This window comes from Poecile atricapillus, chromosome 8 (assembly GCF_030490865.1).
Source record: "Poecile atricapillus isolate bPoeAtr1 chromosome 8, bPoeAtr1.hap1, whole genome shotgun sequence".
NCBI lineage: Eukaryota > Metazoa > Chordata > Aves > Passeriformes > Paridae > Poecile > Poecile atricapillus.
Genome location: NC_081256.1, coordinates 25,747,475 through 25,767,226, shown reverse-complemented (window position 1 = coordinate 25,767,226; position 19,752 = coordinate 25,747,475). Strand labels below are relative to the sequence as shown.

At 45.0% G+C, this 19,752-nt stretch overlaps 1 protein-coding gene across 6 annotated transcripts; it reads left to right on the top strand.

Moving 5' to 3' along the window:
- Positions 1 to 605: 605 nt before the first annotated feature.
- On the top strand, positions 606 to 19,410 carry MFSD1 (major facilitator superfamily domain containing 1). Of its 6 annotated transcripts, none has more exons than XR_009278126.1 (17): positions 606 to 767; positions 850 to 902; positions 1,843 to 1,955; positions 2,420 to 2,462; positions 2,797 to 2,864; positions 3,272 to 3,380; positions 3,854 to 3,956; positions 4,682 to 4,780; positions 5,209 to 5,320; positions 5,800 to 5,856; positions 6,423 to 6,579; positions 7,405 to 7,502; positions 8,202 to 8,314; positions 8,687 to 8,734; positions 8,894 to 8,954; positions 13,428 to 14,709; positions 19,179 to 19,410. XR_009278126.1 is itself a non-coding variant. In XM_058844242.1 (17 exons), the coding sequence occupies exons 1-17, from the start codon at positions 617 to 619 to the stop codon at positions 12,037 to 12,039; spliced, it is 1,560 nt and encodes a 519-aa protein (XP_058700225.1). In that variant the 5' UTR covers positions 606 to 616; the 3' UTR covers positions 12,040 to 12,975. The 6 variants fall into 6 exon arrangements, 5 of the variants coding, with proteins under 5 accessions (XP_058700225.1, XP_058700226.1, XP_058700227.1 ...); XM_058844242.1 differs by lacking the exons at positions 13,428 to 14,709; positions 19,179 to 19,410 and adding exons at positions 11,641 to 11,755; positions 11,980 to 12,975; XM_058844243.1 differs by lacking the exons at positions 13,428 to 14,709; positions 19,179 to 19,410 and adding an exon at positions 11,980 to 12,975.
- The last annotated feature ends 342 nt before the right edge of the window (positions 19,411 to 19,752 follow it).

The window sequence follows — 19,752 nt, the reverse complement described above, 5'->3', positions numbered from 1 at the left end:
CTCTTACAATTACTTTTACTCTTACACTTAGATTTACATTTACACTTCCATTTACACTTCCATTTACACTTCCATTTACAATTACACTTCCATTTACACTTAGATTTACATTTACTCTTACATTTACACTTACTCTTACATTTACACTTCCATTTACACTTAGATTTACGCTTCCATTTACGCTTCCATTTACACTTCCATTTACAATTACACTTACAATTACACTTACATTTACATTTGCTCTTACATTTACACTTACTCTTACATTTACAATTACACTTACAATTACACTTACATTTACATTTGCTCTTACATTTACACTTCCACTTCCATTTACAATTAAGCTTACATTTACACTTCCATTTGCACTTACACTTACATTTACTCTTACATTTACATGTACTCTTACACTTAGATTTGCATTTACAATTTCTATATTTATTTGATGTTCCTGTTTCCCAGGGCCCCCCGGCAGGCCTCAGGGGGCGCTGCCATGGCAACGGGGTCACGTGCCTGGGGGGCGCCACGCGCGGGGCGAGTCACGTGCTGACGGTCACGTGTGTGGCGATCACGTGTGTGCGGGTCACGTGGCGGGCCCTCACGTGAGGCGGGCGCGATGGCGGAGGAGGAGCGGGCGCTGCTGGGCTCCGATGGCGGCGATGGCGGCGGCTCCCCGGGCCCTCCCCGCGCCCTGCCCGCCGCCTGCGACCCCCGCCGCCTCCCGCACCGCCTGCTCGTCCTGGCCCTCATGTGCTTCCTGGGATTCGGTGCGGGCCGGGGGGCTGCGTGAGGGGGGTTCGGGGTGTGGGTGGCGGGCCAGAGCCCTGAGCCGTGCCCTTCTCCCTGCAGGCAGCTACTTCTGCTACGATAACCCGGCCGCGCTGCAGACACAGGTTCAGCGGGTGAGTTCTGCCGGGGGGCTGGGAAATGCAGGACACTGAGGGAATACCCGGGCAGAGCGGGAGGTGGGAAATGGGCAGGAATTGTTCCCTGGGCACTGCGGGGCCGGAGGAGCTGCGGCTGCCCCGGGATCCCTGGCAGTGCCCAGGGTCATCTGGAGCAACCCGGGATAGTGGGAGGTGGGCTCGGAACTGTTATAGATATATATTATATTGTTGGGTTTTCGAAAATATTAAAATGAGTGTTATATGTATAAAGTTAGAAAACTTCATTATATTAATATAATAACCTTCTATTTCTGTTATTGGTGAAACCTAGAAATAGTTGTATAATATACATATATGTTGAGCTATGGAATAGTATTAAAATAAAAACTACTTTTGTTCGTATAACCCAAAGACTGAAAAAGATAATTAGAGACCCCCTTCCATTCTTAGATTATCTTATCCAGATGAAGACAGTAGTGACCAGAGCTCTTGGGGGGAGGAATTTATTGCATTTCTGTTATCAAGGAATGTAAAACTCAGTGGAGCCAAGAAGACTGATTTATTGGGAAGGGGGAGAGTCAAAAACTAAACAAAGAAACATCCAAAATTTAAGAAGAATGTTTGAATCGTGTATGAGAATTTATGGATATGTAGTAAGGTTCTGTTTTTAAGGGACAATCCTTTGTTAGTAAGGTGAATGCAGAGACACCCAGCCATATCTGTAAACTTTATTTTTATCTCCTAATTGTCTTTCTATTAAACTCCTAAATTCTATAAAAAATACGTGAACCTCGTTTTTCACAGGAACAAAATGGACTTTAAGCCCCTTCCACCCTAACCCATCTGTGAATTACAGAAAATACACTTTGTTTCTAGGTGGTTCTTCCTGAATCCTTTGTGTCCCTGCAGCTAGCTCAGGAATAATGCCTTTTTACATTTGCCCCGTGTTCTGTAGGACATGAAGGTGAACACAGCCCAGTTCATGGCACTCTATGCCTGGTACTCCTGGCCCAACGTGGTGCTGTGCTTCTTCGGAGGTTTCCTGATAGACAGAGTCTTTGGAATCCGGTGAGTGCCGTCTTTGTGTCCCCCTTGTGCAAGGAATGATGAGCTAGAACTGCAGGTGAAGTTGAAGCTTTAGATTATAAAGCTTTTCAAGGTTATAATAAACCTTTTCAATATTTTTTTCCCTATTTTTTTTTAGGATTTTTTAACAATATAGATGAGCTTCCATTCCTTTATAATTTAAATAAAGTTATTTGTGATTTAAATAAATTTCAAAACCACCACCTTGTGCTACCTGTTTTCTGTGGGAGTTGTTGAGCTGCATAATTTATTACAGAGACCTTTTAATTGCCCATCCACCTTCCCTTGTTTCCCTGCTGCAGGACTTAAATAGTGCTTTGTAGGAAAAATAAAAAAAGTATTCCGGTTATGCATGAAATGCATATTATTCTTTAATTTCTTTATTCTTTATTTTAATTATTGTTTCTTAATTTAATTTAATTATTCTTAATTTATTTTCTTTCCAGGTTGGGCACTGTCATATTCAGCATCTTTGTGTGTGTTGGGCAGGTGAGTGCCAGGGAGGGAGTGAAGGATGAGCTGGGTCTGCAGTTTGTGTTTCACCTGAGACAGCTGAGAGCTGGAATGGGAGAAGCCTGGGTTGTACTGGGAAAGGGAACCTTGGAATGTGCCTGGAATTGTGGGAAGGATCCACCTTTTTTATGTGTTTGATGTGAAATTGGTTGAGGATGATGAAACAGCAGAGGGAGCAAAAGCCAAAAGGAGCAGGACTGTGAAGTATTTCTGGGAAGGGAAAAGCATTTTTGTTGCTGTTTTCAGGCAGTTCAGCTTTGTTCCATACCTGAAATGCACAATTTTCACTCTCCCTCGCTGCTGTTTGCAGGTGGTTTTTGCTCTGGGAGCGCTGTTCAACACCTTCTGGCTGATGGAAGTGGGCAGATTCATATTTGGGTGAGTGTGGAAGGGCAGGTTTGTGCTCTTTGAGGTAAGCCCATCCAGAAACCACAAAAACTAACCCTAGAGAACTCTTCTAGAGAAGAGCTGCCACTTGGAATCAAAATTGATGGATTCTGAGACCTCTGAAGTTGAGGAATGCAAGATCTCCCCTTCTTTTCCTTGTGTAACTTAGAAAACAAAACCCAGGACTTTGCAGGTGCTGCTGAATCAAAAATTTTGGAAGCACCAAATCATTCTTCAATCACCACAATTCCATTTTGGAATCTTTGCTTTCTATTGCCTTGTCTATATAAATATCCATTAAATGTGCCTGTGCACAGCCAGATTCCTCTGGAATTCTGCTCTTTCCCAACCCTTTATCTTTGCCTGCTGCATTGGAGATGTTTTGGTTGTTTGTGCAGGATTGGGGGTGAGTCCTTGGCGGTGGCCCAGAACACGTATGCAGTGAGCTGGTTCAAGGGCAAGGAGCTGAACCTGGTGTTTGGATTGCAGCTCAGCATGGCCAGAATTGTGAGTTTGCACAGCTGGGAATGGAGAGAGGAGCTGGGCTCCTCATTTCATGGCTCATTCTGGGGGTTTTTAACCTGTGCAGCTGCTCCCAGCTGGGGCTGGGGGATGTTCACCAGTGCTCAGCTGGTGGCAGCCTTGGCATTGCAGCCATGGGTCCTTCTCTGGGGGCAAAAGGAGGGGAAAATGGGATTTTTTTCCTGGTGCCTGTCAGCTGGGAATCCTGAATTAAATTCAGCTCCATTTCTGGGCTCATGCTGTGGGTTTATTCACTTCTCATAAGTGAGAACTCTCCCAGCCTTGTGTAAAATTTCAGTTTGTGATGTTGCATCGATTCATTTGTTACCAGCCCAGCAGGGAATCATTTCTGTCCTGCTGTAAGTTCCCTGGGTAGCATTTTAATGGTAAACACTGGTGCCTGGTGTTCCCTGGAGCTGGGAAATGCTGGGTGCTTCACATGGCTCTGCTGTGCCTAGGGGAGCACGGTGAACATGAATATCATGGGATGGATCTACTCCAGAGTTCAGGATCTCCTGGGCTCTGCTGGTCCCAGCACCCTCGGCCTGGCTCTGCTCATAGGTCAGTGATGGTCTGGCTTCTGTCATCTGCATGTGTGTTCATTATTAACCACTTCATAGCATTTATTGACCATTTAAAAACATTTATTAACCACTTAAAAGCATTTATTAACCACTTAAAAGCAGCACAAATCTGTTTGAGCTTAGGAAGAGCAATTCCAACACCTTTTGTATCATATTCTCATTTTCTCTCGGGTTACTGCAGCTTCTGAAGTGCCGTGGCATTTTTGGGGTTGCCAAATTCAAGTTTGTGTCTTGTGGAGATGAAATATTTCACATTCTCTCAGCAAAGGGCAGGCTTGAAAATTTTTCTGAGGAGTGTCCAAGCTTGCCTGTGGTTATCTGATTGTAGAAGTGAAATTTGAACAATTTTGGGGTGTGTTCCCTTCCCTCAGAGCCATGGGCATGGAGATTTTGGTGTTGGGAATAAGGCCAGGCTTTGTTTCTGTTCCTGCAAGGTGCAGGTGAGGAGCTTGGCCGTGCTGAGGGCGAGTGGTGGTGATGTTTTAAATAAAATAAATTCATGTACGTGTTTGTGCTCCAAGGCAGGTGTGTGCCACACGTGTCAGGCTTCAGTTTTACACCTGACCCTTGGAGCTGTGCAGCTCTTGAGCCTTAAAGCTGCTGGTGTACCTTGATGTGTCCAACACAAACTGTGCTAATTGGGCTGAAAAATCAAATTACTGCTCGAGTTGTCAGCTGAGCATGTGGTGTTGCCTTCTTCAGGTGGAGTCACTTGTCTGTTCTCACTGAGCTGTGCTTTGATCCTGGCTTACCTGGACAGGAGAGCAGAGAAACTGCTTTGCAAGGAGCAGGGGAAAACAGGTGAGTGCTGGGGCTGAGCTGGAGCTGACCCTGCACTGGGCAGGTTTGCATTTCAGGTCATTCAGGGGCTGCTGCTCAACATCTCCACGGTTCTAATCATCATTTTTTGGTGCCATTGCCACTGGCTCTGGGTTTTCTTGGAGTTGATTTCCTTAAGGGATGCAGAGCCATGGAGCTCTCCCCTGTCAGTGCGTGCTGGGTCAAGTTTTCCATGGGGGAGAACTCAGGCCAATTAAAAATAAACTCAATTTGAGATCCAGTGGAATCCCAGACTGGTTTGGGATGGAAGGGACCTTTGATCTCCAGTCAGGCAGGGGCAGGGATGTGCTTTAGGAGGGGTTTGGGATCACCTGGGTGTTCTCCAGGGGGGGTGAATCCCAGATTTGTTTATCCTGAGTGATTCCATGCTGTGTCTCACCCCTCTGCAGGAGAAGTGATCAAGCTGACGGATGTGAAGGATTTCTCCTTGTCCTTGTGGCTCATCTTTGTCATCTGTGTCTGTTACTACGCTGCAGTTTTCCCTTTCATTGGCCTGGGGAAGTAAGTGCCACTCACTCTTCCAGCAATTCCCTTGGAATCTGGCCAAGCTTTTAACCAAAATGCTTAAAAACTCCACATTTATCAGCTGAGCTTTGTGGGAATTGCCACTCTGAGTTGTCAGAACTCAGGAGCCTGAGGAATGTTTGATTTCCTGATTAAAACTGGGTACAGGTTTAAAACATGGGATTTGGTGTCCTGTAGAATTCCTTCCAAATTTACAGCTCACTATTTGGGTTAAATTTTCATTATGAACTTTTTATGTTTTCCCCAAAGTATAATTTGAATGATCCTTAAATTAAAATCTGTGGAGTCTGATAACAAGCTCCTAAATTAATTATAAATGAGAATCTGGGATATTTATGGCAAGGCTCTATTTAATTTTTCTATAAATGAGATTCTCATGTCTTTGTCTAACTTAATTTTGATTGCACATCCTTCAAGTCTGCATTTTCCTAAATAGATTTTTTTCCTTCCCTCAGGGTTTTCTTTATTGAAAAATTCCGGTTTTCCCCTCAAGAAGCCAGTGCAATTAACAGGTATATTGGGGTTGATTTAATAAGGAACACTGCCAGGTTTTAGGATGTGTTTTTGGGCTCTGGGCAGGTGGGAAGAGGTTTGGGATCTCCTGTGAGCTGCATTTAAGTGGAGAAATAATTTCACAAGACCCAAGGAATAACTGGGAAATGTGAACGTGTTTTTTATTAAAAACAAATGTTCCCATTGGAAAGAAAAAGCCCTGAAGGGTTTTATTTTAGTATTTAGTGATTCTTTGCTGAGTGATAAAAGTTTAATAACAGCAATTAAGGTTTAATAAATAAATAAAATAAAGGTTTAATAACAGCACTAAAGGAACTCAATTTTGGTCATTTGAGGATGAATTTGTGATGTGGCCAAACCCCAAAGCAATAAAACCCCACAAGAAAACCCCTGCTGGGCTCAGAGTCTGTCACTGTTTCCTTGGGTGCTGAGCACTTCCATGTCCTCAAACCTTTGGAAATTCTAAATTATTGGGATTTGGGAGAGGGGGATGTTTTTTCCTTTTGTCCTCAGAGTTAAGAGAGGCCTCTGTGAGTGTTAAATCTCTGATTTCCCTCTGGTGCAGCGTGGTGTACATCATCTCAGCCCCCATGTCCCCGGTGTTCGGGCTGCTGGTGGATAAAGTTGGCAAGAACATCATCTGGGTGCTGTGTGCTGTGGTGACCACGCTGGCCTCGCACATCCTGCTGGCCTTCACCTTCTGGAACCCCTGGATAGCCATGGTAACCTCATTTCCTGGCATTTACACCCAAAGAGAATGTCAGATACTGATTTCAGAAATACAGAACAAGCACTGGGGTTGGCACTGAATTATTCTGTGTGTTGGGAGGTGGAAAAGATTCCTCGCTCCATTACTGAATTCCTGTGCCAGGTGCTCGCTTCTCTCCTAAAAATTCCTCTTGTAATTTATTTCTGAAGTCTCTTACTCAAACTGCTCTCTTTTCTCCTAAAAATTGTTTAGTTTATTTCTAAATTTTATTTCTAGTACTCAAACTGCTCCTTTTCTCCTAAAAATTCTTTCAATTTATTTCTAAATTTTATTACTATTACTCAAATTGCTCTCTTTTTCTCCTAAAAATTCTTCTTTCAATTTATTTCTAAATTTTATTGCTATTACTCAAATTGCTCTCTTTTTCTCCTAAAAATTCTTCTTTTAGTTTATTTCTGAAGCATATTACTATTACTCAGACTGCCTCTGATGTGCTGAATTGAACCTTTGTAAAAACTTGGATTACTGAGAGCAGATTTGAGGAAATATTTCAGGAAATATTTCCTATTTGGAGCTGAGGGTTATGATGCTCACCAGTGGGGCAGGGATTAAAAACTTTGCTTTTCAAGCATTTTTCTAGTGAGGTGCAGCTCTGGGGGGTGTTCAGTCAAAACACAGAATTTATTTTGGGGGTCACTCCAGTTCCAAGTGTGGATATTTGTGTAGAATTTCCTTGCACAAAGTGTTTCTTGAGCTCCTTTTGGGGAAAGGGAAGGGCAATACCTGAATTTTTGGGGTGTGCCTGTGCTGTAACCCTGTTTGTTGTCCCGTGTCCCAGTGCCTGCTGGGTGTGGCCTATTCCCTGCTGGCCTGTGCCCTGTGGCCCATGGTGGCCTTCGTGGTCCCCGAGCACCAGCTGGGAACTGCCTATGGCTTGTGAGTATTTCCATGGATTTGTGCCAGGCCAGAGCTCCAGCAGGAGCTGGGGGTGGGCTGGGATTGTCCCAGGGGACTGGGGACAAGGGATGGAGGGGCAGGACCCAGGGAATGGCAGGGCTGGGTGGGATCTTGGGAGGGAATTCCTGTCTGGGAGGGGCTGGATGGATTCCAGTGCAGGGAGCCCCTTGGCCAAGGGGGAATGGTTTGAAATAAAGGAGAAGAGATTTACTTGGGACATTTGGAAGGGATTGCTCCCTGTGAGGCTGAGGAGGGGCTGGGATGGGATTCCCAGAGCATCCCTGGCAGTGCCAGGGGTGGACACTGGGGCAGTGGGAGGTGTCCCTGCCTTGGGGCTGGGTGAGCTTTACGGTCCCTCCCATCCCAAACCATTCCCTGACTCCTGACACCCTTGAGCCACTGAACCTGAGCAGATCCAACCCACTCCTGGTCCCCAGCTCCTCCAGGTCTGGAGCAGGAATCCCTGACTGCTTTGGGGATGGGATTTGGGCAGAGCCTGGGGCTGGGGACAGGCACAGGAACTTCTGCAAAACAACTGAGCCCTGACTCTGCCACGTCCCTAAACATGGGGAATGAGCATCTCTCATGAGCTCCAGTGGCACTGGGGAGCTTTTCCTGAGCAAACCAAAATCCATTTTGCTGAGAGAAGAACTGAGTGGTGTTCCTGCTGTGTCCCAGCATGCAGTCCATCCAGAACCTGGGCCTGGCAGTGATTGCCATAGCAGCTGGAATGATCCTGGACACCAGGGGATACCTGTTCCTCGAGGTCTTCTTCAGTGCCTGTGTTTGCTGTGAGTGTGGGACGCCCTGGGAATGGCTTCAGGAAGCTCCACTGGGCTTTTTGGGTTCATATTTCCTGGAAAACAGAAACAATTCCTCTTCTAGAGGTGTCAGCTGGGGCAGTGCTGGGATGAACTCACAGCCAGTGGAGTGCTCGGGGTTTGCCTGAAGTGTGAAGAGTTTCAGTGTTTAAAAAAGGGAGTGAAAGTAGACAAATAATGCTTTTCAAGTATAAATTGCTAGTTTAAAATGAAAATAATTTCTGAACGACCACATGCTGTAAGCACAGGGAGATTTCCAAAAGCAGAAAACCCCTCTGAGTTACCATTGAAATCTTGGTTGTGGGTTCAAGCTGTTCATTTCTTGTCCCTTTCCTTTTGCAGTGTCACTGATAGCTGTGGTGCTGCTGTACTTTGTGAATCACCTCACAGGTGAGTCTTTGCAGCTTCTCTTTACCTCTATTTCTACTTCTGTAAAATCACTCTTCTGATTTCTCAGTGCTCTGAGAACTCCTGGGGGGAGCTTTGATACCAAAGGCAAAAACAATCCCAGTTTTAAAGGTCTCAGAGTGCACATTGCTGCTGTTACAGGTGGTGATCTCAACTGGTCTGCAAAGAAAAGGGCAAAACTGCAAAAAGCAGCTGCTTCTGAGTAAGTACAGAGCCAGGAAATGTCAGAGTCCTCGGGAAATGTTTGTCCTGAAGGGATTAAGGAGATCCTTTCTCCAGTCTGATTTATATTGGATTTATTTTCTTACCAGTCTGGTTTAGGATTTCATATCCCTGCCTCCTGTGAATCAATATTTGAGGTAGCTTTATCCAGCTCTCCTTTCCTGGCACTTTTCCTCTCTGTTTTCCTTTATTTCAGTGGGCTCACAACTGAAATGGGGTAGAAAATGAGGTGGTTTGAGTGGAAACCACAGCACTGCTGGGAAAGCCCAGTTTGGGGTCACACCTGTCACAAATCCTCCTGCTGACACAAGTGTTTATTTTCAATAAGAAAATGGGGCAGGACTTTTCAATAAAATGGGATTCAGTTCCTTTAAAAGGAAATGGAGCACTTGGGGTGGCAGGAATGGTTGGGATGGAGAAATTTTGACAGTTCATGGAATAGTTTGGATGGGGAGAGACCTTGAAGTTCATCTGGTTCCCAACCCTGCAGGGACAGCTCCACTGACCAGGCTGGTTCATCCAATTAAAATACAGTTAATTATTCTTAATTTAACATTCTTGTGTAAAGAAATAAATCCATGTTTTGGCAAACCACAGCTTTCAAAACCACCCCTGCAGAATTCCAGCTGCTGCAGTGTGAGGAACATGGAATTTTTCCTTTGGAATATTCTCTCTTCTGACCTAATCCAGCTCAGCTGCTCCCTCACACTTTGGAGGGATTTAAATTTTCCTGTAGTTTCCTTTAGTTTTGTTGGAATTCTTAATTTTTTAATAGGCAATTACATCTCACCTGCAGATGTTCATCACACACCTTAGATATATAATTTTTATAAAATATATTAAACTATTTTTATAATTTTTAAAATAATATTTATATTTATAATAGGTTTGATCCAGGTAGATAATTTCTAATATTTCTCACAAATGGATTTATGGATTCCTGTAAAACTGGGCTGTGTCCATATGGTGCTACTTAAATTAATCCCAAAAAACCTAAGGAAATGAATCCCAAAAAACCTAAGGCACCTGTGAGCAAAGTATCCAGTGACTTGTGGGGTTTAATGTGTTTTTTTCTTGTTTTTTCCATACATTAATCTTGAGGAAAGCTGCAGGAAACCAAATCCACATTTAATTGTGATGAATCTCCTTGAGCCAAAAGGATTTTTAATCCAATTTTTTTTAATACAGACACCCCAAACCTCAGAATTCTGTGTCCAATCAGAACTGCCCCTCACCCATGTGTAACAATTCCAGGGATTCCCTGGGATTTGGGATGCCCCAGCCCAATATTTGTTACCCATAACAATTCCAGGGATTCTGTAGGATTTAGGATGCCCTGTCCCAATATTTGTTCCTGTCCCAGTTCCAGGGGTTCTGTGGGATTTGGGATGCCCCAGCCCTTGTTCCCTGTCCCAATTCCATGGGTTCTGTGGGATTTGGGATTCCCTGCCTGCAGTAACTGTCCCTGTTCCATGGATTCTGAGGGATTTGGGATTCCCTGCCTGCAGTAACTGTCCCAATTTCATGGATTCTGTGGGATTTGGGATTCCCTGCCTGCAGTAACTGTCCCTGTTCCATGGATTCTGAGGGATTTGGGATTCCCTGCCTGCAGTAACTGTCCCAATTCCGTGGATTCTGTTTTATTTGGGATTCCCTGCCTGCAGTAACTGTCCCTGTTCCATGGATTCTGTGGGATTTGGGATTCCCTGCCTGCAGTAACTGTCCCTGTTCCAGGGGTTCTGTGGGATTCGGGATTCCCTGCCTGCAGTAACTGTCCCTGTTCCATGGATTCTGAGGGATTTGGGATTCCCTGCCTGCAGTAACTGTCCCTGTTCCATGGATTCTGTGGGATTTGGGATTCCCTGCCTGCAGTAACTGTCCCATTTGTTTCAGAAAGGAGAGCTGAGTGAGTGGCAGAGCCTGAGCTGAGCTCTGGCTGCTCCTGGAGCTGCAGTTCCCTGCCCTTCCCTGGAGGATCCGCTCACCGGGGCCTTCCAGCGCTGCCTCAGCTCCTGCTTTTTGTTTAAACAATTCCAAAATCCCTTTGTTTGGCTGAGGGTCCTGGCTGAGCTCTGCCACCCCACAAACCCCCAGAGCTCCCAGCTGCAGCTTTCTGTTCTCAGCCAGAGCTCTCCCAGCTCTCTGTCACTGTCCTCGTGCAAAAACCACTTTGGAAATGTGTTTACAGCTTTGGCTTTCCTTTCATCACAGCAAAAAGAGCCACAGATGCTCCAATGGACTTTTTTTTTTTTTTAATAGATTTCTGAATTCTGAGGCTGCTGAGCAGTCTTTTATTGCCTTCTCGATTCTCTTTGTATTGTAATGTTTGTTTTAAGGGATGAAAGTTTGTTTAACAGATAGAAAATTGTTCCAGAAGCTCCCCTGAGCACTTTGTAATCTGGGAAAAGCCAAAAGGTTTCTCTTTCTACGGAAATCTTGGAATGAAATAAAAGGAACCTGCAGAAATCAGCCTCTCTCTTTCTTTACACTCAATTATTGATCCCTGCACATCTCAGGGTGGTTCACCCGATGCCTCAAAACATTTCCTAGGTATTAAAACAACAATAACGATATTAAAATATGAAATAATGCTGAAACAACAACAATTCCCTGCTTGGCAGGGTTTTCCCTCAGGGCAAACATCTTTTGCCACTTTTCTTTTGCAGAGCAGAAGAGCAGGAGAGGCTCAGAAGGCAGAACGAAGATGATTTGACAAAATTGCTGCCAAAAGCTGATGCCTTTAGTTTCAGGAATAAATACCTGTCCAAACTTGGAGCTCAGGTATCACTAACAGGGGTTCATGGACAATTAAAAACCAGAATAACGAGGGGCTCATTAGAATTTGGCTGTTTTTAACAGCCAGCAACTCCACCTCTGAGTGGAATTCCTGGGATTTGTTCTCAGAAAGAAATCTCCCAATAATTAGAAACCTAATGAAGGAAAGGAATGAAAGGCTGGCCCAGCTCAGAGGTTGAGGAATGTCTTGATTTTATTTTTTTTTGCAGCTCCCAGCTCATTACTCCTCCTGTTTCTCCACCCTGGCCCACAGAAGTGTGCTGAAATAGCAGCTTGGCCCTGTGGAACAGCAGGAATACACTGAATTTCCTGGGACACAGAGCCCAGCCCCAGCAGATGCTGCGTGCTTTGCTGCAAGCCTAGCTCCTAGATTTAAAATATTGCCTAAAACTCCTCCTTCCTGGGCAGTCCAGGGATCCTGCTGGAATTGTGGCTCTGCTGGAAGCTCTGGGCTCCTGCTGCTGCCTCCTGCCTCGAGTTCTCCGTGAGTAGCTGAGGCAGGGCCAGGGTTTGATCTCCGGCTGTGAAATGGGAAAATTCCATCGTGGAGTTGCTGGGATGAGCCTGGATGGAGGTGGGGCTTTCCCAGCCTCTCCTCTTGGACACCCTCGTTGCTCTCTTTCCTTTTTCTGGGAGAAAAAGGTGAGGAAAAGCTCCCAAGGGAATATTTCAGAGGAATCTCCAATTCCAGACGTGCTCACCCTGGAATTTCTCCCAGCTCAGGAACAGCAATAACCTCTCCAAGCCTGAATAATGTGAAAACTGATTTATTTTTTAGAGTTGGTGACTAAAAAACTATAAAAAGAATTAAAGCAAGAACTGAATTTTGCTTGCAGAGGGCAAAGCCTTGAATTCCATGGTGGAATTCCTCATTTTCCCATCACTTGACGGGAGGCTCCGTGCTGAGCAGGGAGCTCCCAGAGCTCCTGCAGAGTGAATTTTGCTTTGGTTAATTACTCCTCGAGGTAATTGGGTGAATTATCCCTGAACTGAGCTGATCTTGCTTTAAAGGGCAGGAGGTTTGTGGAGCCCCAGGAATATTCCTGGGATAGCTCCAGGGAATAGGGAAAGCTCAGGAGCCTTTGGAGTGTCCTTGGCATCAGAGAGAGGAGTCTGTTAGAATAAAGATGTTGCATTTCATGTAGAACATTCTTAATATTTTTAATTTCAGCAGAACTCACACTATTAAAGTTGGTTTTAAAGGAGACTTTTTGCAGTGGAGATTTCTTTGGTATCCTTGGAAATTTCTCACCTTCCTGAAGGAACTTTTGGGTGAAGGTTGTGGCTTCTGAAGGACGATGTGGGAACCCAAAGCAGCAGCTTGGCAGTTCCCTGAGCTCTGCTGCCTTTTCCTGCTCCTTCCTGGAGCTCTGAGCTTGCCTGGGAGGTTTCCTCGTGCTCTTGTGTATTTGGGGTGTTTGGATATAAAACCTTGCCTTGGGCACTGGCACTTGTGGCTGCTGGGGGCTCTGGAGTTGTTTTGGGGGTTGTTGGGGCAGTTTTTTCCCTGATCAGGGGGGAGAGTTTGGGGGAAGTTTCCCTTGGAGGATCCAAAGGCAAAGCTGCCCCCACTGCTGGGTTTTTCCCACTGAGGAGTTTTTTTCTGGGGGAGGGAGAGAATTAAATTGAATTTTGCTCTTCTTCTGCTTCTCCTGAGCTCTGGCACGTTTTGTTTGGAGAAGCTCCTCTGCTGTTCCCTCTAGGCTGACATTCCATGTGTGATCCAAGCCTGCAGCTCCTGTTTTCCTGAGCTTTAGTTCCAGTTTGTGAATTCCCTGCACCCTTCAGGATCCTGCTCCAGTCCTGGGGGGCTTCTGCAAAGGGGACAAATCCCCCTGGGAGCTGCAGCCCCTGTGGCTGAGCTTGGAGAGGAGCTTTAACCCTCACTGATGGAAACGCTGATGGAAAACATCTCCAAAAGAGGAATTGACTGGACCGATTTGCCCAGGATGTGCTCTGTGCTCCTGCCCCAGGTGCCTGAGGAACCCTTCAGAAGCTGAAATCGGGAACGGCTGGGAAGGGAGCTTTATCCCAAGGAATCCTCCCTTTTCCAGGGATCTCTCACTAGAGGTCAGCACTGCCTCGGGAATGTTGGATAATCGGGATGGAAACCCTCCAGGCTGCCGGGGTTGGTTTTGGTGCCTGATTCCAGCCCTGCTCCTGGCACAGGGATCACGGGCTTTGGAGCAGCCTGGGATGGGGGACGGTGTCCCCACCCAGGGCAGGGTGGCCTTTAAGGTCCTTCCAGCCCAAACCCATCTGTGATTCCATGGAATCCCATGGAATTCCATGGGAAAAGCACCTCAACCCCTCAGTTCTCTTTGACTGAATCATTTCTGAGGTGAGTAAAGTCTTGGTGTTCTCCATCAGGTTTTGGATTCCAGGGGAGGCTCAGGGTGGAATCAGCAGGAATTTCCCCATGGAAAGGGTGGTCAGGGCTTGGCAGGGGCTGCCCAGGGAGGTTTGGAGTTCCCATCCCTGGAGGTGTCCAAGGAATTCCTGGCCATGTCCCCAGTGCTCTGGGCTGGAGCTTTTCCTGGGCGAGCTCCAGGGCATGGGAAACACGGATGGGGATGGATGGAGCCATCCTGGCCAGGCTCAGGCACCTCCTGGGATCCCAGGGTTGGAAGAGTTGTATAAAATCATGGAATTACAGGATTGTTAAAGCTGGAAATGATCTTTTAAGTCATCATTCCAGCTCTGAGCCAGGCTGGGATCCAGAGGAAATTCTTTATTCCTGTTATTCCTGTTATTCCTTCAGCAGCTCCTGGGGCTGGGGGTGAGTTAACGGCAGCTTGGCATCATTAGGTGTTAATTTCTGATTTCTTTATCCTGGCAGCCTCCCCTGCTCCATGCATCATTCCCAACCAGCCCAGCCCAGCCCAGCCTGCTGCTGAACGAGGACCTGGAGCCAAGTGGGATCTCCCAGTGTTTTCCAGGTGAGTTCTGGAACGTTCCAGGCAATGCTGGGCCACCCTCCAGAGCCTCCTGGTGACATCTGCGCTGTCCCAGAGCAGCTCCTGCTGTTCCCCAGCCCTCTGGGGCTGCTTTGGGCATCACAAACCTCTTCCCAAGCTCCAGCAGTGCTTAAATAAGAGCTGGATCCCGGGAATTGTGTTGTGGGGTGTTAAAATCAGTATTTATTTGTGAGTCACTCATGGAGGGGGCCCTAATTTGGAGCAGGTTTTGTGCTCAGGCTGCAGAACAGGACAATAAAAATCCGAGATTGATGGTTATGAGCAGATTAAATGGGGATCAAAGTTATAAATTCCAGCCCTGCTGGAGCTGGGATTGGCCACCAGAGATCCTGCTAAGTGCCAGCGCTGTTTAATGAGCTCGTTTATTTGCAGGCCTCCAAGTGAATCAGCTCAGGGAGTTTATTGAAAATGTGTTTAAAATAAACAAAGTGCCAGGGGTCAGCAGTGTTGGATATGGGCTGGGACAAAGAGCCCACAGGGAAAAGCAGGAGCTGAAAGCAGAAATTTGGATTTCCAGGGAAGTCTGAGGTTTGAGGAGTGTGAGGGATTCCATCCTTTGGTTCCACACTGCTGGGATTTTGTTTCCTTCTGGTTTTTGATCATTTCAGGATAAACACAAAGCCTCAGTGTGCTGGGTGTCAGGATATTGGATAGGGTTGTGGTGAGACATTCCAGGGGGAAAAGCAGGAGCTGAAAGCAGAAATTTGGATTTCCAGGGAAGTCTGAGGCTTGGGGAGTGTGAGGGATTCCATCCTTTGGTTCCACACTGCTGGGATTTTGTTTCCTTCTGGTTTTTGATCATTTCAGGATAAACACAAAGCCTCAGTGTGCTGGGTGTCAGGATATTGGATAGGGTTGTGGTGAGACATTCCAGGGGGAAAAGCAGGAGCTGAAAGCAGAAATTTGGATTTCCAGGGAAGTCTGAGGCTTGGGGAGTGTGAGGGATTCCATCCTTTGGTTCAAACATGCTGGGATTTTGTTTCCTTCTGGTTTTTGGTCATTACAAGGCCTCAGTGTGGTGTCAGGAATACTGGGTAGGGTTTGTATCTGCTGGCTCAGATATCCCAGAGGGGAAAAGCAGGAGCTGAAAATGGAGATTTGGATTTCCAGGGAAGTCTGAGGCTTGAGGAGTGTGAGGAATTCCATCCTGTGGCTCTGGAATTTTGGTTTCTCCTGGTTTTTGGTTATTTCACCACAGGGACTGGACCTGCAGCAGATGCAGAAGATTTTGGGGTGTCCCTGGGAAATCTCCTTATCCATGGGAATGAAATGTTTCCATTCCCAGCAGCACAAACTTGGAAAAGCTCAGGGAGCCGTGGGGAACTGCTTGGATTAAAGTTGAATTGTTGTTTTGTCCCTGTTGGGAGATTTCCCCGGTGACTCCAGAGCTTCCCCCTCTGCTGATGGAAGGGGAGGGAATGGGGAGGTCTCTAAAGGGCAAAAAATGGGAATATTTGGTTAAATATCTGGAGTTCTTTGGTTATAGCTGGTACAGCAAGGCCTGATTTGAAAAGCACAATATCCACATCCCAGAGATAATTCTGTTCAATTGCTCCCAAACTCCAGAGCTGAAACCTCCCAGAGAAAGGCTGGAACTGAGGCTGCTCCTAGAGGAGACAAAATCCCATTTCCTGACTTGCTGAGGGAGATTTTTATAATTGGGATAAAACTCTGAATTAATCCCAGTGGCATCCAAAGCTCCCCATTGCCTCCTTTGCTAGAGAATCATTTGTTTTACTCCAAAGAGCCCCTTTTTCATTCCTCTGTTAAAAAGTTGATTTTTCTTTAATTTCCTTTAATTAATTTTCTTTAATCCTGATTAAACACCGCACTTCCAAAGCCTTTGCAGGGTTTGGGGAGGGAGAATCCGGGGGGATTCAAAGCAGCCTCTGCCTCTTTCCTCCTGCAGCAGCACTTTGGATAAGCAAAAAAAAATAAAATAAAATTTCTCCCCAGCTCAGGAATAAAGGCAGGAATTCTGTCCTTGCCCAGAGAAGCTGGAAATTCCTGGAATTGTCCAAGGTCAGGATGGATGAGGCTTGGAGCACGCTGGGATGGGGAAGGTTCCCTGCACAGGGGATGGGCTCTGAGATCACAAATATTCCATGATTCTGTGATTCCTCTGGAAGAGTAAAAAAGGGAATTAGTGTTTCCTGGAGGTTGTTCCCTCTGGAGAAGGGAATGCTGCTCCAGCTTCCTGGGAGCGCAGGAAAAGCAACCCCAGCTCACATCCGAGGGAAATAAAGCACCGGAATGATCCCAATAAATTCCAATAATTGTGCCTGGCAGCATGTGGTAATTTAAAATGGATTAATCTAACGAGCCTTAACGAGGAATAAATAATTAACATCTCCATGGAACGGGAATGCTGCTCCCATTCCCTGGGCCTGGATATCCATGAGTGCTCAGAGAGCGCTGGAAAATCAATCCGGGAGGAGAAGGAAGGAGGAATTAACTGAAGAAATCCATGAAAAGTGGGAATGTGGTGCCTGGAATGGGAAGCAGGTTTGGAATGAGGGTTGGGCTCCCGGGGCTCAGGTGGGATTTTGGATCCCTCCTTTCCTGGCTGGAGCTGGGATTTCTCCATGGAAAATGATGGAGCTCCAGGTGGCTCTTGGCACATCCATATGGAGCTGAGATCCAGGGATAAATCCCAGAGGAAACCTCCCTCCGCTGGAAAACCAGGAGCAGGCAGGTTCCAGTGGGGGTTTTTCCCTGCTCCTGGATTCCCTGGGATGGGATCTGCCCCTCGCAGGGTTTGGATGCTCTGATCCAGTTGGAGGCAGGAATTCCGTGCTGGCAGCGCTTCCCATTCGTGCTGGCAGCGCTTCCCATTCCCAATATTCCAGCAGGGATGCTGTGGGGAGCAGCCCGGATAATGGGATGTGATTGAGCCCCACCGCTCCCTGTCGTGTTCCTGCCTTTGGATTGGGATTCCCTGGCTCTGGAATCGCAGCTCAGGATCCGTCTGGGAGCTTTTCCTCATCTCCCGGCTCCGCTCTCGGGTCCCGCTGGAATCTCCATAGTAACGGAGCAGGGGGAATGTCATTCCTGGGAATTTCATCCTGCTGGGAATATCAGGGCTGGCCGATATTTGTGTTTATTTGTCTCTCCCAGCTCCTCCCGGGGCTGTGGATGCGGCTGGGATGAGCCTGGGATGCTCTGGGAATATTGGGAGCAAGGAGAAGCTCCTGGCTCCAAATGCTGGGGATGAAAAGGGACAAATCCCGGATTTCTGGGAGGATTGAGGAGGGAAACGATTCCAGCGGGATTGGGAAGGGATTCCTGAGGATGAGGAAGGCTGGGATGGGATTCCCAGAGGAGCTCAGGATCCCTGGAAGTGCCCAAGGCCAGGCTGGACCCAGCTTGGAGGGGATGGGAATGGGATGGGAATTCCGGGGAGCTCTGCATGACCTGGGCTCGCTAATTAACCCATTAATCAGTTAATTAATGCTGGGGGGTAATTGGGTTTTATGAAGACGAGTTGGATTTTTCTCATTTCTCTGCGGCATTTGAAGGTCCTGGGGATGAACAGGAAATCAGTAATTAGCAATTTTTAAATAATAAGGAAATGATTGGAACTCAGCTTATTGTAATTAAGCCATTAGCTAATGACTAATGAATGTATTTATTCAACTTTTCTCTCTTTAGCTAATTGAGCTGATTTTTGTCCCTTGGGAGGTTTTTTGCACAATCTCCTTTGGAGCTGTTGTTTTACCCAGGAATGGATTTTTACCTCCATGGCTCTTGCTCCTAAAAATTGAATTTTCTGGGAATTTCCCGGTTCTCACTTGGAGCAGCCGAGCTCTGTTTGAGGAACATTTTTTATTTCAGGGTTTTTGTTTCTTTGTACCGGGGGAGCTTTCAGGTTCGGCCTCTTCTGCTCCTTTTTCAACCCAAATTTGTCAAATCTCGCAGGTGAAAATGCAAAAATTTTCACCCAATATTATTATTTTTTTAAACAAAAACATAGCTTTAATAATATATATAATATATTTTTTTATATATTTTTATATATATGAAATATTATTATACATTATATATAAAAAGATATATTATATATTACATATATTGTACATATTGTATATATTATATATAATTATATATAATTAATTTAAACTAATTCTATATAATATATAGTAATTCTACACAATAAATATAATATATAGTATAATACTATATAATAAATAGAATATAGTAATTCTATATAATTCTATATAATTTATAATTATATAGGCTACATAATGATATATAATAATTCTATTGATATATTAATTCTATATAACTGGATGTAGAAGAATTATATAAATTCTATATAACTGTACACAGAATAATTATATCACTATATTAATTATATGTAATATTTCTTTTAAAATAATTAATTTTTTTTACTAATTAATAATTATTATACAATTCTTTGATCCTTTCAGGTAAGGAAGAAGGAAAACCAGAAGGGAAATGTTGTCCCAGAGCTGAGATTTAAGGTTCATTATTATTATTAATAATATTATTAATAATAACACTGACAAAATTAATAAATAACAATAATTTTGAAAAATTATAATATTTATAACCTTAAGATATTTAATATAATTTTAAACTTCATTAAATAAATGAAAAATACAGACTGTATTAGATATTTTATTACAAATAAATATAATACAAATAGAATAAATGTTAAATATTTTGTATAAAATGAATATTTTAATTTATTAACTATTACATTCAAATGTTATTTATTGGAATTTCTATTTTTCTATGAATAAAAATGAATATTTTTTATGAATTGTTTCCGGTCTTGAGCTGCTCTGTTTGGAGAAATAAAACAGGAATTCAATTTCCTCCCTTGCGCTGCCGGGACCTGGGGGAAACATTTTGGGATTTTGGGCTCCTGGATCCGGATTTTGGGGCCGCTTTTGAAGCATTTGGGGAATTTTCTGTTAAATTCCAGCGTGGGAAGTGATGGGGAAAGATTTAAAATAATGAAAAAATTCTGAACCGCGG

What these genes read in the sequence shown, in the direction of transcription:
- MFSD1 (XM_058844242.1), top strand. Translation starts at nt 617, where the DNA reads ATGGCGGAGGAGGAGCGGGCGCTGCTGGGCTCCGATGGCGGCGATGGC. An exon ending in CGGCCTGGCTCTGCTCATAG is followed by an intron (nt 3,957 to 4,681) that starts GTCAGTGATGGT and finishes TGCCTTCTTCAG; the next exon opens with GTGGAGTCACTTGTCTGTTC. An exon ending in CAAAAAGCAGCTGCTTCTGA is followed by an intron (nt 8,955 to 11,640) that starts GTAAGTACAGAG and finishes TTTCTTTTGCAG; the next exon opens with AGCAGAAGAGCAGGAGAGGC.